The sequence below is a fragment of the Lycium ferocissimum genome, chromosome 7 (genome assembly GCF_029784015.1).
Source record: "Lycium ferocissimum isolate CSIRO_LF1 chromosome 7, AGI_CSIRO_Lferr_CH_V1, whole genome shotgun sequence".
In the NCBI taxonomy this organism is placed as follows: domain Eukaryota; kingdom Viridiplantae; phylum Streptophyta; class Magnoliopsida; order Solanales; family Solanaceae; genus Lycium; species Lycium ferocissimum.
In genome coordinates, this window is record NC_081348.1 from 28,616,096 (window position 1) to 28,631,930 (window position 15,835).

The 15,835-nt window shown below is 34.5% G+C and overlaps 1 protein-coding gene across 1 annotated transcript; it reads right to left on the bottom strand.

Annotated features, from left to right (window-relative positions):
* Positions 1-392: 392 nt before the first annotated feature.
* On the bottom strand, positions 393-6,738 carry LOC132064182 (protein TRIGALACTOSYLDIACYLGLYCEROL 4, chloroplastic). The gene is made up of 5 exons (XM_059457084.1): positions 6,417-6,738; positions 3,968-4,217; positions 2,342-2,723; positions 1,414-1,697; positions 393-695 (listed from the first exon to the last, which is right to left on the bottom strand). The coding sequence occupies exons 1-5, from the start codon at positions 6,686-6,688 to the stop codon at positions 498-500; spliced, it is 1,386 nt and encodes a 461-aa protein (XP_059313067.1). The 5' UTR covers positions 6,689-6,738; the 3' UTR covers positions 393-497.
* Between the last annotated feature and the right edge of the window lie 9,097 nt (positions 6,739-15,835).

Below are 15,835 nucleotides of genomic sequence, written 5' to 3' on the forward strand. Positions count from 1 at the left end.
TTGGTGCATTCACAAAAAATCAAATCTCTAATTTCTACAACGTAAACTATCATAAGCCACCTGCCACCAGCATTGATAGGCTTGAAGCCTAGCCTTTCAGCAGTATGATGCCTAGAAAGCGCACAATCAATAACTATCTGTAACTTCTACCTTCTTTTTTTTTTTCCATTTTTAGTTTGAGCCTCTTCTACGCTTATGATTTGCCGGACTTGAATGCTTTCAGTAGCATAATACCATTGACAAATAGGAACATTTGATTTTCCAAAACATTTCTGAGAAACGTCAAAGGCGTATTGTAGCTTCTTATCTTCTGGTCCCTCTAAACAAAGGCTATTTTAAAATATGAATTAAGAAAAATAAAAAACAATTAACTAAAAGTCAGGAGAATAGTATGAAAGAACGAACAAAAATTGCCTATGAATCAGCTGCAACGGTCTTATGCTGAGAAATATCAGTATTAATGAAAGAACCCTAACTACAAACCATTGAATAAAGTTCTAAAACTCAAATAAGCGTAACTCAACCATTCCCTCTTTCCTTTTGGGAGAATACCATGCTACCACTTTCCCAGACTGTAGAAGCTTTAGAGAGTAATTTAAACTGCATACAAAATCCTCCAATTGTACACCAGGCCCGCCAGCTGGTGAATTGAGCGAAAACTTTGAATCTACTCTAAACACAATTGGTCCGGCTACCTGCATTTGAAGAGCAAACATAGAATTAAAAATCATTGTCAAAAACATAGATTACCCAAAGAAGAGTTAGGAACAAAAATTCTGCCATTCAAACTGGCATTGGCGAAGCATTCAGAGCTTTAGCTATGCACCCCGCGCAAGAGTTAAGTTTGTAAATCATAAAGCACCATAAGAAGTGGTGGGTCAGTGGATGAGCAGCACTGATTAAGCTTTACCATGAAACAACTCTAGTTAGTACAGGGTGTGTTTGGTATGAAGGAAGATGTTTTCTTTGTAAATAAGAGGATTTCGTACTTATTTCTGGTGATTGATAAGTAAGCAAAAGAAATAGTCCCTAGAGCATTTATATGTAATGTAATGCGGAAGTGCGGAGCGGGGCTTGGTACTCAAGGGGTGAGGTTGGGGGCGGGGAGGAGACAATGAGCTTGGAATGCCACTGATGGATTTCATTTCCCTACTTTCACTAGAGGAGTCATTTCATGAGTTTTAAGGAGCTTTTATCCAAGAGAAAATACATTCTAAAACATTTTGGACTAAACCAAACATGGGGAAATTGGAAAATCCTCCGTACCAAACACGCCCTCAGTCCTATCTGTTTTTCCCCAAAATGTATTTCCTTGCTACAGATACTAAAAAGTCTATACAATATCTAATAATTGTGCTGATACGTTCAAATTACTATGCAGACAATGTGACAGAATAAATATTTGGAAGTTACCTGCTGCTGAAGTATCAATTCGAGCCTGGGTGAAGCGAGCACGTCTCTTGCATTATCAGCTGATGCTTTTCTGAAGACTTTTGAAACCTGTTTGGCTAACGCTGAAGCAGATGCGACATCTAGACGAGCATCTACCCTTGTGAGGTCTCCAAAATACTCTTTGAATTTACCATGTTGAAAAGTATAGCAAAGTGAACCAAATAAATCAACACCAAAGGGACTTCTATGCCTCGAATCCGAAGGACTACTGCTACCATTGTTGAGCCATGCCTCAAGAGTTCCTCCTATAGCAACAAGTTAAAGTACAAGATTAGACAGGAGAATAGGAAAGTAAAGCTACTTGGTGAATGCTGTGACTTCGGAGTAGCACTGTTGGATAGCATTAATATATGCATGAAATTGTCACACCACGAATTTCATAAGAATCGGTGCTAAGAAACTCGAAGGAATTCAGTTCTCCAAAGATTATAAAGTTGGTCAGAGCTTTCAAAAGGAAAATACTGTTCGCTTCTTCAATATTCAAGGAACATGCTCATGAATTAACCATACGCATTAAGTCATTTAAATTACCTAAGAAAAGAAAATAATACTTTTGAAGGAGTGTCAAGCAATTATCATAGAAGTGTTTCACATTGGGTACAAAATACCTCCACAGAAATAATGCCCCAGATTCTAGCAAAAGCACCTCAAGAAAGTTCAGACAGAGGAATGGATAAAGCTCAACTGTTTATATATTTGAATAAACTAGGCATTTATCTTACTGCTGGAAATTTAAATTCTAAGTCCACTGATAATTCGTATTCAGTTAGAAGTTTAGACCTAGATCTGTAAAATCCCGGTGTCAGTTCAGCAACATAAAAGAATCAAGAAACTACTAAGTTATATCCAATCAAGTACACTATAGTTTTTTTGTAAGGCGGTGAATTACCAATAATTCCAGACACTGCTGCATGAGGCTCTCTAAGACGAATATCATAAGAAGGGCGATAAAACCGTCCCTCTTCTGTCTCGATAATGATGTCCTCTTTTTTTTCCTTGAGTCTCCAGAAATCTTTGCTCCTCTCATAAGAAAGGGCTGCTTTTCCACATATTCCTTGCATCAGACTGAGTGGTGGCTCATCAGTAATGTTATCAACAGCCCGAGGATGGCCACCATTTTTATGCAAACCAAAACGGTATCGCAATCCATCATCGGAAACCAGCGATGAGCAGTCCAATGATATTGACTCTGGGACCTCCCAATATCTCCCCTTATGGTCTATGAATAGCTCAGGCCATGCTGCTTCCAATGTAATGTCATGATCAGGAAGCTGCAATGAATTTGGAAGAACAGTGAATCAAACATCACATTAGTAAATGCTAATAAGCAAGGGAATATAAATTAAACAACAGAGATGAGCATGCTAAGATAAAGTCATGTATTGTTACATGGATGTTATATGTTCCATATTTTACTTCTTTGGCATAAGTCTCAGGAATATTCTTCATTTCTTCAAAAAATGAGCTAGGAGAAATAAAATTGGGATCCACTTTCCTTTTACTTCTTCTTATCTTATTCTCCTCCAGCTGAAGCAATTTTGGATTTGTTTCTCCACTGAAGTATTTCAATATCATCAAAGAGGCAACAGACTCCAAGTTGATTTAAAAAAAGTGAGAAAACTAAGCAAACTAGAGAAAACTAAGCAAACTATCTTTAGGTTAGTTATACAGGGAAAAACCCATGGTTGACATTGCTTAAATGCACCACAAAAGTAAGTACGAAGTCAAGTAGCCTTCTAGGTTCCAAAACTCTTACAGCATGCTAAAGACCAAGACCGCAGAGGGATAATAATGTTTCCCTAAACGAGACACAAACCTAAGGAACAAAATAGAAAATCAACAATCAATAAAACAGATGCCACAACATGTATTATATACCTACTCTGGATCCGCAACAGGCTTAAAGTATCGAATATGAAGACCAAAAGGTGCAGGGTGGGCAATATGTCTGCATCTTTTACGAAATCTAAAAGCATCAAGTATAATGTGTTGCGCTGAAAAAAACCACCAAGTTTAATCAGAAACTGAATGTTTGAAAATTTTCATGAGTTTAAAACTTTGGCAATTTCGTCATATTACGCACATCACAATAAGTTGTCTTTTCGAAGTGTAGTATTATGAAATTATGAGTTTATAGGAATGTTGACAAAGGTGGATGCAGTGCAGCATCGCCATCCCAACTTTAGTAGAAAAAGCACATCTAATGAGCAAAATGCATCACTAAAATTAAAGCACATATCGCGACATGGCGCATCACTAGTAATATCAGGAATTAAAGATTAAATTTCTTAAACTCTTCTTTTGAAAATTCAAACACCTTAAACATACTAAAATCTTAAAGCTACAATTACCATCCTATTAGGAACTTATAAGACTACTTCTAATCAAAGTGAAGATAGCACTACGAAGCTAATTGACTTGACAAAAACAAAGATAATAAAAAAAGCATCTAAAGAAGAAAAATATAACATTCCAATAGCAGTGCACCAAATGTTAAAGGACTTCAGATCCTTGCCTTATGAAAAAGCATGGCCCTCAAGCGGCGTCCTTTCTTCTCGCCATGCTTCTCTGTGCTCAATAACAGAGAAGAAGAGGGTGTCAGGGATAGCTGTGAGCACAGACCAAAGGCATAAAGTGACTTTTCCAAGAAATGCTTGCCAATGTCTTTTAGTACCGGCAGCTCCCACTCATCTACACTGGATAACTCAGCTTTAATGTCCGATACCAGTTTCTTTGGCCGAAGCTGACCTGTGAATCCAAGCCACCTATGAAGATAAATTCGTAAATAAATAAGTCATCTATCTTGTATACAAAAAGAGGCTTCAGAGAGTCCAAGCACATGTAAGCAATCAGCTCTTTCAGCTATAAAAGAAATGAAGATCACAAAATATCTTCTAGTTGGAAGACATAGTCAAACATGCTATAGGTTTGATGCAAAACGTCTGAGGATAAAGATCTTTGGCAAAAACATATTTCTCTGTTGTTTCCAAAATGTGCACAGTGTCTCACTTGGTTTGGATGTAAACTGAAAACTCTCTTCTACTTAAGAAAAAAACTTTTTGCCCCCGCACCAAGTACATTGCATTATGCACTCATTTTTTCCACCCAAAAGTCTAATGCATCCATTCCAACTTCCAAGTATATGAACTTTGTGACCAATCAAAAAAAAAGCAGTATAAGAACTTGGTTCATTTAAACAATATATGGTGCTTTCTATTGAATCAATATAATTTTGTTTAGTATTTTAGACAGTTTGGTGTTCTTGAAGAAATATGTGCAGTTGCAAAATTATATACAAGATCGAGTAGTTCAAGTTCAAGATCAGCAACGTTTGGCCACCTAAACAAATAGTATTCAACTACTACTTTGTACACGTTCAATTTGATTTTTACTTATACAGGAAACATTTATAGTAGTAAACATGATATTTTAAGACATAAACCCTAATAATTAACAGTCATGGGAGGCAACATTTTGAATTTTCACTACATCATCTTGAGTCATCATAGAGTCGCTTATTAGTAGACCAACCAATAACTCATATAATTAGGATAATCTTATAAGCTTTTAGGTGCTACAGCTTCTCGACTGAAGAAAAAATGACAAGTGATGTATACTTTAGTTATAGAGTCTTTAAACAAAGAAATAGAGGATATTTCAGACATTTTAATGAAATTTTTCAAGGGGATAAAATGCAACATATATGTGATTGATCAAGAGAGATGAACTGCAAGCTTTCTGAAGCCAAAGGGTGTCCTTAGCTTATTGCTGCCCATAGGGGATGACATGCAAGCTTGGAGAGCACAAAGAGAGTTTCTCCGAGAAACTTTTACAGAAGTCTCTTTTGAATTCTGGAGATTAGAATGCTTTCCTTTTTCACAGGTGGCTCACCTGGTTGGGGTAAAGGGGGAAGGATAAGGAGAGGCCTGGGTCTTGACAAATAGGAAAGTGTAATTGCTATCTTGAAGCTTCTGGGAAAGGCATGTACGACAAACTGTTATCAAACTGAACAAAGTTGGGTGTACGACAAGTCCATAAGACACTTAGAAACAGTTACCAAATTAGCATCAGCAGTAAAAGGAGAATCCAAATTCAGTTTCAAAAAAAAAAAAAAAGAGAGGAGAATCCAAACATCCTCCTTGATCAAGATAAATAACCATACACCGGTTGACGAATTGTTATTTCAAAAATGAAATATAAATGCACAAAGTTGAAATGTAGATATAGGTTTGAATCTCCGGTATAAAACAACATCACATTACCAAATTAAATTAGTTACTAGTACACTATAAAATTTGTGTCTCAACCTTATGATACGGTGTGATAATTCCAATTCTACAAAGTTGTAATGTCACTTATCAATAAGGTCAAGGAACCAATATTATGCCATTAGAAAGAGACCAGATTCTTTTCCTATCTCCAGAGTAATTTGACAAACTAAAATAATCGTATCCATATATACTTAGCCTTCTATTTTACCTTTGATAAGTACATTTTACACCTTTTTATGTCACTATAAAAATGTTCTTTTGCCTTCCAAAAAAAAACCAAAAAAAAAAAAAAAAAGAAGAGGACCCGGGGGGGTCACTAAAAAGCTCCCAATTCCCTCACAGTTCCTCAGTAGATGAACAATCAATTCAATCAACTAAAGGTAAATACCAAGTTAGCTGGAGTCTGCTATATAAATCTTCAATCTTCATTCTGGTCTATTCAAGTCCATGTAATTCAAAGACTAACATAATTCGTCTCAGAAAGTAGAGGTTTCTAGATATCACAATTAATCCCTACAACAAGACATACAAGTGTCTAACCAAACTTCAGACATACCAATCTTAACATAGGCAAGGGTAAATAATCTCAATTACACAAAATTCATATGATGACGTACTATTGACATAAAATAATAACTACAAGTTGTATATGTGAATGTATTGAAAAATTGTAGTAGTAGTAGTAGTAGTTACCAGTTAGAAGTGGGAACTTTAAACAAAAGGGACTGAAGTGCAAAAGAGCCCAAATCCTTGCGAGGAGTGGGAGAATAAGAGGGAATAATTCCAAGAGGAAACCCATTTCCGAGTAGAGAGAGTTGTTGGATTCTGAGGGCTCGACTGGCAGTGCTACCATCAAGTGGTATGGGCTCTCCTGGAATGGACCTGGCAGTCCCGTCAAGGGCTCGAGATGTAGAAATGTTGAGGTCCCAAAATGCAGCATCCATAGCCGTCCTCATGTTCGCCATTTTTAAAACCAAGTGTGAAGGGGAAAGTGTGGAGGGATGGATGTCTTCCTTCCTTATCTGTGACTGTGGACTCTGTTTTGGAAAAAACAAGGGGTTTTGAATTTTGGGGTTTAGCCCTTTCTGGGTTTCCCTTCTTTTTTTATCTATCTATTTATTTATTGCCAAATATTTCTTTTGTTTACTTCTTCGGATTCAATTTATGTAGCATTTTTCGCTTTCAGTAGGTCAATTTGATTAATCTGTGAAGTTAAATTGAATTAGACTAATTCAATACTTTAAAATTAAAATTTAGATATTCAAGAACTATAGAAAGTACTATAAGTTGCAATTATTTTCATATCAATATGATGAGAAAATACATTTTAAAATATTGGTGAAAATTTATATAATTTGAATTTCAAAAATGGAAGACGGGGAGTGGTAATAAGTAACACATTTTTCTTGTGAGAAAAACTTTGTTTCATACGTGGGGAGCCGGAACCAAAGTTTCGATCAGATTAAAAAAAAAAAAAAAAAAAAAGAAGAAGAAGCTTAGGATAAGTATACATTGAAATACGTCAATGGTCTCTTACGGTTGAAGCTTTTTCAAATTTCAATTTTTGGGCTATACTTATAAATGAAACGTCTCAACGATCAAAAGGAAACTAACGTCTTATGGATAAATAGCTAATGTCTCAACATGTGATGCATTCACCTGGCTCCCATAAACATAGTATATATGACTTGGCTGCATGTGTACGTCCAAAATGACTATACCCGTTTATTACATCTTGATGAAATGCTTATCTTATTATTTTGCCTCAGAACGTTTCTTAAAATTTGCTTAAAGTGATTAAATATAATTTACATCATTTACTATAATCCTACAATTTAGAATATGTTAACTTAAAATTCTTTAGGTACACATTTTTTTATGCATACATTAATTAACTACAATTTCATGCGCATATATCTTGGTTTGAGATTTTATATAATATTTAATGTATTTTCTAATTTTTCATATTTTTAAATGTCATTTCATTCTTATAATAACTACTATTAATATTGAAAACAAAATATTCGGACTCATTATTTTTTTTGAGACAAGGTAATATACACTCGGATTCATTATTGGCGACCCAAGATGCTATTTAATATCACTCCAATTCCCACTAATTTTAAATTTGGGCTAAGGGCGCTAATTTGGGAATGCTTAAAAAGTGTTGTCTAAGGAGCCGTTGTGGATACGATTTGAAATAACGGTATTTAAAACACGTTTTGGACACGCAATTGGATTTTAAGCTTCGTATTTTTTCTTATAGACATAAAAACCCCACAAGTTGTGAAAACTATCAAAACTTTCTCAATTCTTATATTATCTTACCAAATGAGCAACTCATTAGTTCATAACAAAATTAATACGCTACTAGAAGACCTTTCTAAAATATACAACATCAATTGATCAAACTTTAGTTCAATAAAAAGGAAAATTTAACATGAATAGTAATGTAACTGCTTTTTAATATAATCCTCCCACATGGTACGAACATAAATAACGGTTGGTAGAAGTTAATGAGGTTGGTAAATGGTCGGTGGGAGTAATTGTTAAAAATATCTACCAACTTATGGATCTTTTTTTACAAAATATAAACTTATGGGTCAAGTTTTACATTTACAAATTCTAAAATCATGATTTGAAATCCCAAATCATACGTTTTTGGATAATTTGGGATTTCATCTCATGAGATGAAATCACATATCCAAACGCTGATTTCATCTTATGACTTGAAATCATGACATGCCGAACGCCTACTAAAGCATTTACCGGAATGCTTTCACAAAGTGACCTTTACTGATAGCTTTTGGCTATGAATTTAGGCCATGCTTTTTATTTTTTATTTTTTATTAAGATAACTAAATAGAAACAAAGGCAGATAAAGCAAAGCAACAAAGACAAAAGGGAAATGCTAAAAGACACTTTCCTAATCTATACATCAAAAGCATCGACCGACAGTAGCCCTAAATTTTCTCCAGTGCGATTCAAATACACCGGTGACGGCGCCGATCCTAAGCTGGAGAGCATAAAGGTTGCGTCGGAGCTCCTCCTCATCGCATTTCAGAAGCAAACCATCTTCAAAGGTAAGAACTTCAGCATCTTTAGACTGATTTAACTTTAATCGCACCTAAAAATCTCTCACCGGTGCAAAAGCAATGAAATCAAATCCACGGAGTAACAAACTCGTAAGAAGATGAAGTGAAGTTGAAGCAAACGAAGGTTGGTTCGGATCCGTTGTACAAGTTCGAGCTATCATGACTAGATTCGATTCATCAACGGTAAAATTCTTTGGCTTAAAAGTTAGTCTCAAAATCTTAACAGCGATTGCAAGAAAAGTTTTTGAGATTCCCTTATTGAGCTAAGAAATTGCACTGTCGTTCATGTGTTGCTTGTATATGTTGTTGACGCTGTTTGGGTGGCTATGAATGTGTACTCTTGTCTTGTATTTGTTGTAAGTGTTGGGTCTCGATTTTTTGTCATACTTTGGTATTACCGGAATTTCACATTACTTTACCATCTCTAAAACTTCAATGGAACGAGCTAACGCTTAATACCACCATTAAAGTCTTATTAATAGCTAGATAACGTAAATTACTAAGTATCTACTTGAAAATTGTTGTTCCTTGTTGTTCGATCCCGAGATTTGGTATCCGTCGCTTTTTCCATGTTAATGATTTTTCTTCCTGCACTAGGCAATTCTGAAAAATTATTAAATCTAGAAGTACCTGCAAAATCAAAAGCTAGGTTAGTCATAAAATCAGCCAAGTAGTTTCCCTCTCTCAACACATGTTGTATTGTCACTTCATGGTGGTCCTTTAGATCCTTAATTCTGTTCACCAAAGGTGGCAATACACCAAGCGGGCCTTCCATCTACCCTCCACCAAGTTCTCAAAGAAAGATAGAATTAGTTTCAATTGTCACCGGTGTAGTTCTTAGAGACACATAAAGACAAGCCCCTCCATCATCGCACTTGCCCTCAAAGAATACATTAGTTGTCTCCCTATCTCCTTACACCGAGCATACACCAGGTCTCCCCTCCAATCCCTCACGCAAAACCATAGGAGCCGGGACCTGTGGTTCCTTTTCAAGCTCCATCCGTATTACACTTATAGCACCTATCTCAGCAGCAACCTCAAAGACACACAATTCTAGTCGCAATACAAGACTTGTATCCTTCTAGAAATCTAACCATCTCCGGCCATAAGAATGGTATATTCTTAAGCCAAGGATATCTCAATTTTGCTAGATAGTACAAGTTGTTGTTCACTTCATGCACCACTCTATTAAAACTCACTGATCCACCATGTCTGACATTATTCCTTCTCTTTCACAATTCCCAAGTTAATATGGCGGGCAATCGTCGGGAGAATTGGTTTAAGTTTGTCTCCACATTCCGTATTCCACCATGATCCGATAACCCTACGAGTTTGAATAAGACTTATATGTAAACCTCGTCGCTTCATAAACATTGTCCGTACCTCCTTTGCAAAACTTCCTCGTTACAAATAGATGATGAATTGTTTCTCTCGAGGAATAGGACAACAATAGCATCTAGAAACAATAGAAATTTTCATTCTCTTTAATCGGTCATTTGTAGGAAGTTTGAATTTCCATAGTCTCCAAAGGAAAAAAGAAATTTTGAAAGGGATTCCTTTAATCCACATATGTTTATACTCCTCCTGTTCAGCCTCTCTAGGCCTGAGTAACTCCCATGCACTATTAATAGTAAAATTACCTGATGTAGTAGCCATCCACCAGGGTTTATCCCAGTATCCATATAAATGATCAATGTGAATCTCTGATTTAATGTGATCCACAATCCCGCAGGAAATTTTGTTGTAATAGATCTTCCTTCCAATTTCCATCATCCACCAATTCAGCCACTTCCTCTATTTCCTCATTGATAGGATACTCATCTGGCACCACATGATATAATGCCCCCAATTTTATCCAATTTTCATGCCACACATTGGCTGAACCTGCTTTTATTTCCCACCATATTTCATGTTCTACAGTTTCTCTAGCTTCAATCATCTTTTTCCATACTTGTGATCCTCTTTTCCACTGTACTAAAGTTGGTATTACTTTCTTACAGTATTTATTCCACATATAGTTTGACCACAATGTACTTGTTGTTCTGAATCTCCACCATAATTTAGCAAAGAGAGCCTTGGAAACATCAAATAGAGATTTAAAACCCAAACCTCCTTCCTGTGTTGGAATGCAAATGTTCTGCCATGTGGACCAGTGTCTGCTCTTTGCCTCTTCCTTATTACTCCAGTAGTACTTAGCAAAAATCTTGTGAATTTCATGAATGACACATTTAGGAGGGGCCAATACTGACAGTAGGTGAATTGGCATACTTTGCAGTACACTTTTAATTAGAGTAGCTTTTCCTCCAAAAGATAGCAGTTTTCCTTTCCATGATAAAATTCTACTCTTCACCTTCTTTATCAGTTCTGCATAAAACATCTTCTTCTTTCTAGAATGGGTAATTGGACAACCCAAGTAAGTAAATGGGAAATGCCCTTTGGTAAAACCCGTTATAGTGCCAACTGATTGAATTAGTTCATTTCCCACCTTAGCATACATGTAATAGGAGCTTTTAGCATTGTTTATGAGTTGTCCAGAAGATTGCTCATACTTCCTCGCACCTCCATTATGCCTTTTAAAGATTCTCGAATCGCCAGATGCAAATATGATGGTATCATCTGCATATGCTAAATGATTGATGAGTCGAATCATTCCATTTAGGCATCCCATACCCTATAAAGCTCCTATCTTCAAAAAGAGAGTTCAATGCCCTTGACAAAACTTCCGAGTATATTAAAAATAAGGTCAAAGGATAGAGGGTCCCTTGTTTCACTCCTCTAGTTGATTGAAAGAAACCAGTTGCTTGACCATTTAAAAGGATAGAGTACCAATTGTTTGCCACCAGCCTCCAAATCAGTGTAATAAAATGTTCAGCAAATCCCATCTTCCTTAAAACATGCATAAGATACTTCCAAGAGACCCTATCATATGCTTTTGCCATGTCTAATTTCAATACTACATTAGCAAAGCCTCTAAGTCCGATATCCGAGACTATCTCCCAAGCAGGAGAATATTCTCAAAATGCTCCTCCTTTTACAAATCCCGATTGATTGATGATATAATACTAGGGAGTATACCTTCCAATCTATCATGTTTCGTAATGTAATTGGAAATTAGGTGTCCGAATTTGCATAGGAATCGACCAACAATATATGGTTTCCAAATTGCCTATCGTGGCCATGGGGGAATTCAATAATTTACACATCAACTTTGACGCCAGTGAGATCATTAGGGGTCCCTCAAATAAATACTTTTGACTTACAAAAAATTAGAGTCCGGAGCCAAAATGGCGTATTTTTGCAGCCATTAGCCCAAAATAGTATGCTTTTTTTTTTTAGACCAAAATGGATATTTCGTTGGATAATCAACGAAATACCCACACACAATCGTTCCTAAGTAAGCCTAATAAATTGTTGCATTTCGCTACAAACAAATTATATATATATATATTTTTTTGCATTTCGTTGTGCAATTCACGAAAGAGGTTTTTTTTTTTTTTTGGCAATTCGTGAAAGAAACCGTGTGTGCATGCAATTTTTTAGTGAATTGCATTTCGTTGTACAATTCACTAAATATGCCTTTTTTTTTTTTTTTTTGCAATTCGTGAAACTAATGAAAAAATTTGTTTTTTTTTTTTTTTTGCATTTCGTGAAATTAATGAAAGAAACTGTTTTTTTTTTTTTTGCATTTCGTGAATCAGTGAAAGAAATAGTTTTTTTATTTTATTTCGTTCATCTAAAAACGAAATTGGAGAATATGTATATATATAGAGTCCGGAGCCTAAAGGGTATAAAAATACACGGTATAAACCAAAAGGGGGTAGCCAAAAATATATATAATAAAAGGGGTATAACGTGGACCCATCCACGTTATACCCCAACTTTTTTTTTTCCCAAAGTTGTCGATCGAACCAAACGAAAAAAAAAAATTTGTATAACGTGGATCACCCAAGTTATACGTTTCATTAATTTTTTCTCCCCGACGTTTTACAAATAGTTCGTAAGACGTTGCCTCTATTTAAATCATATTCGGTCGTGTTTTTAATAAAAAAAATTTATTGATTTTTTTTAATTTTTAAAGCATATAGTTAATTTCAAGTGTATAACTCAAATAAATATTTTAAGACATGCAATACTTAATAAATCAATAAATCTTTTCTTTGCAACCAACACTTAGTGTTTTTTCCATACTTTGACCAACGATTAATCGTGTGTCAAGACTCCAAAACGTCAATATTTTATATAGAACCTGATATTTTTTCTCGCGTACTATAATGTAGGCTCAATACATCAAGGATACGTAAACGTTCGCATCGTCGTTTTAGGGGTTAAAAAGGTACCCGAAGTAAGTTTTATTTGGAAACTTTAGGGTGTTTTATTTTTTAAGATTTTAATTTAAGCGTGTTATTTTTTAATCAAGACATAACTTTATTTTGAATATAAATCTAATTCTAAAAATAAAAGGTGAAAAACTAGTTGTAAAGTGGTCAAACTTTAGATGGTCATAACTTTAAGCGGCACGTCCGTTTTATGCGTTTTTTTTTTGAACTTGCGTATTTTTTCGAGATCTATGGACAAACCGCCATAAGCGCAGCTTTGGCCGAGCCGATTTTTAAAAACACCTTTTATCCCATTCGATTTCAATTTTCCCCCAAATTGGCCTAAAATTTTCAGTTTTATTTACTTATACGATGATGATACGCAATAGATTTCAACGTAAAAATCCTGGGGTAATGTAGCTGTGAATGTCAATTTCACTTCTGCAGTTTCAATTTTTGAAAATAAAGCTGACTAATTTTCTCGACATATAAAGTTGACTAAAATAACCTTACAGTCAAACACTAAGTTTTTTCAAACAAATTTAATTATTGAAATTAACTATATGCTTTAAAAATTAAAAAAAATCAATAATTTTTTTTTATTAAAAACATGTACCAATATGATTTAAATAGAGGCAACGTCTTACAAACTATTTGTAAAACGTCGAGGAGAAAAAATTAATGAAACGTATAACGTGGATCAGTCCACGTTATACAAATAATTTTGTATAACGTGGATCAGTCCACGTTTTACAAATATATTTCGTGAATCAATGAACGAAATAGTTTTTTCGAAATAGTTTTTTATTTTATTTTATTTCGTTCATCTAAAAATATATTTTTAAAACGTGGACTATTGAAATTAACTATATGCTTTAAAAATTAAAAAAATCAATAAATTTTTTTTATTAAAAACACAGCCGAATATGATTTAAATAGAGGACAACGTCTTACAAACTATTTGTAAAACGTCGGGGAGAAAAAATTAATGAAATGTATAACGTGGACTGATCCACGTTATACAAATAATTTTGTATAACGTGGATCACCCACGTTATACAATTTTTTTTTTTTTTTTTCGTTTGGTTCAGTCTGACACTGGGAAAAAAAAAGTTGGGGTATAACGTGGATCACCCACGTTATACCTTTTGGTATATATTTTTGGCTACCCCATCTTTGGTTTATATCGTGTATTTTTATACCCTTTAGGCTCCGACTATATATATATATATATTTTCCAATTTCGTTTTTAGATGAACGAAATAAAATAAAAAAACTATTTCTTTCATCGATTCACGAAATGCAAAAAAAAAAACAGCTTTCTTTCATTAATTTCACGAAATGCAAAAAAAAAAAAAAAAAAAAAAAGCCTATTTTGTTTATCAATTCACGAAATGCAAAAAAAATAAGTCTATTTCGTTGACCAATTCACGAAATGCAAAAAAAAAAAAAGAAACAAATTTTTTTTCATTAGTTTCACGAATTGCAAAAAAAAAAAAAAAAAAAAAAAAAAAAAGAGCATATTTCGTGAATTGCAATAACGAAATGCAATTCACTAAAAAATTGCATGCACATAAGCGCTTCTTTCACGAATTGCCAAAAAAAAAAAAAAAAAACCTATTTCGTGAATTGCACAACGAAATGCAAAAAAAAAAATATATATATATATATAATCGAGTTGCATTTCGCTACATGTGTAGCGAAATGCAACAATTTATTCGGCACCGAATAGGTGTGGGTATTTCGTTGGTTATTCAACGAAATACCCATTTTGGTCTAAAAAAAAAAGCATACTATTTTAGGCTAATGGCCGCAAAAATACGCCATTTTGGCTCCGACTCCAAAAAATTATGTAATTGATTGGTGTGTTCTTGCTCAACAAAATCGATAACCGGATGCAATTTCACATATACAAGGAGCAAAATCAAGTAGTTGAGCGCCTAGCATCAACCCAAATATCCCCCTTTTGATGACCCATAGTAAGTCTCACCACCCCCGTTTATATTCCCGATAGACAAGCTACAATCCATTTGCCACCCACAATATAACTACTTAACTAATGGAATACATTTTTTGGACCAAAAATAACAAAAAGAAATGGTCAAAAGTCGATTTGATCTAGAAGTCAAAGATGAAAATTTTTGGAAAATAATATTAAGTAAAACTTACACAAATAGCTACCTTTTAATAAGTTCTAATAATTTATAGCTACAAGTTGCAAAATTATAATTCGTAACTGCTTTTGTTGTATTTCTGGTCATTTTTACATTTTCGAAATACAAAATCACTGTGGAGTTTGGTCACGTTCGCATTTTCGAAATACAGCAAAATACAACGAAATACAAAATCGTTGTTGAGTAAAAACTACCGTATACACCGAAAATATATTGAAAAATAGGTGTGAAAACGACCGATACACCGAAAATAATTTGGTGGGCATGAAGCTAAAACGGCAAAACTTAGGGATTATGGGGCAACACATTTAATTAAAAAAGGTGGGGTAGCTATGAAATGTAAATTTTGAATAATATAGCTACTAAACTTAAATATTAAAAATGGTAGTTACTATCCATAATTAAGTCTTAGGAGTAGTTATGACAAGTAAAATTCCTAATATTAATGCTTATGATTAAACCAAAACCGGGGTTCGAACCCATCAAACCTAAGAGAACCCGGGTTTTAACCGCCGCATAATTTTTGG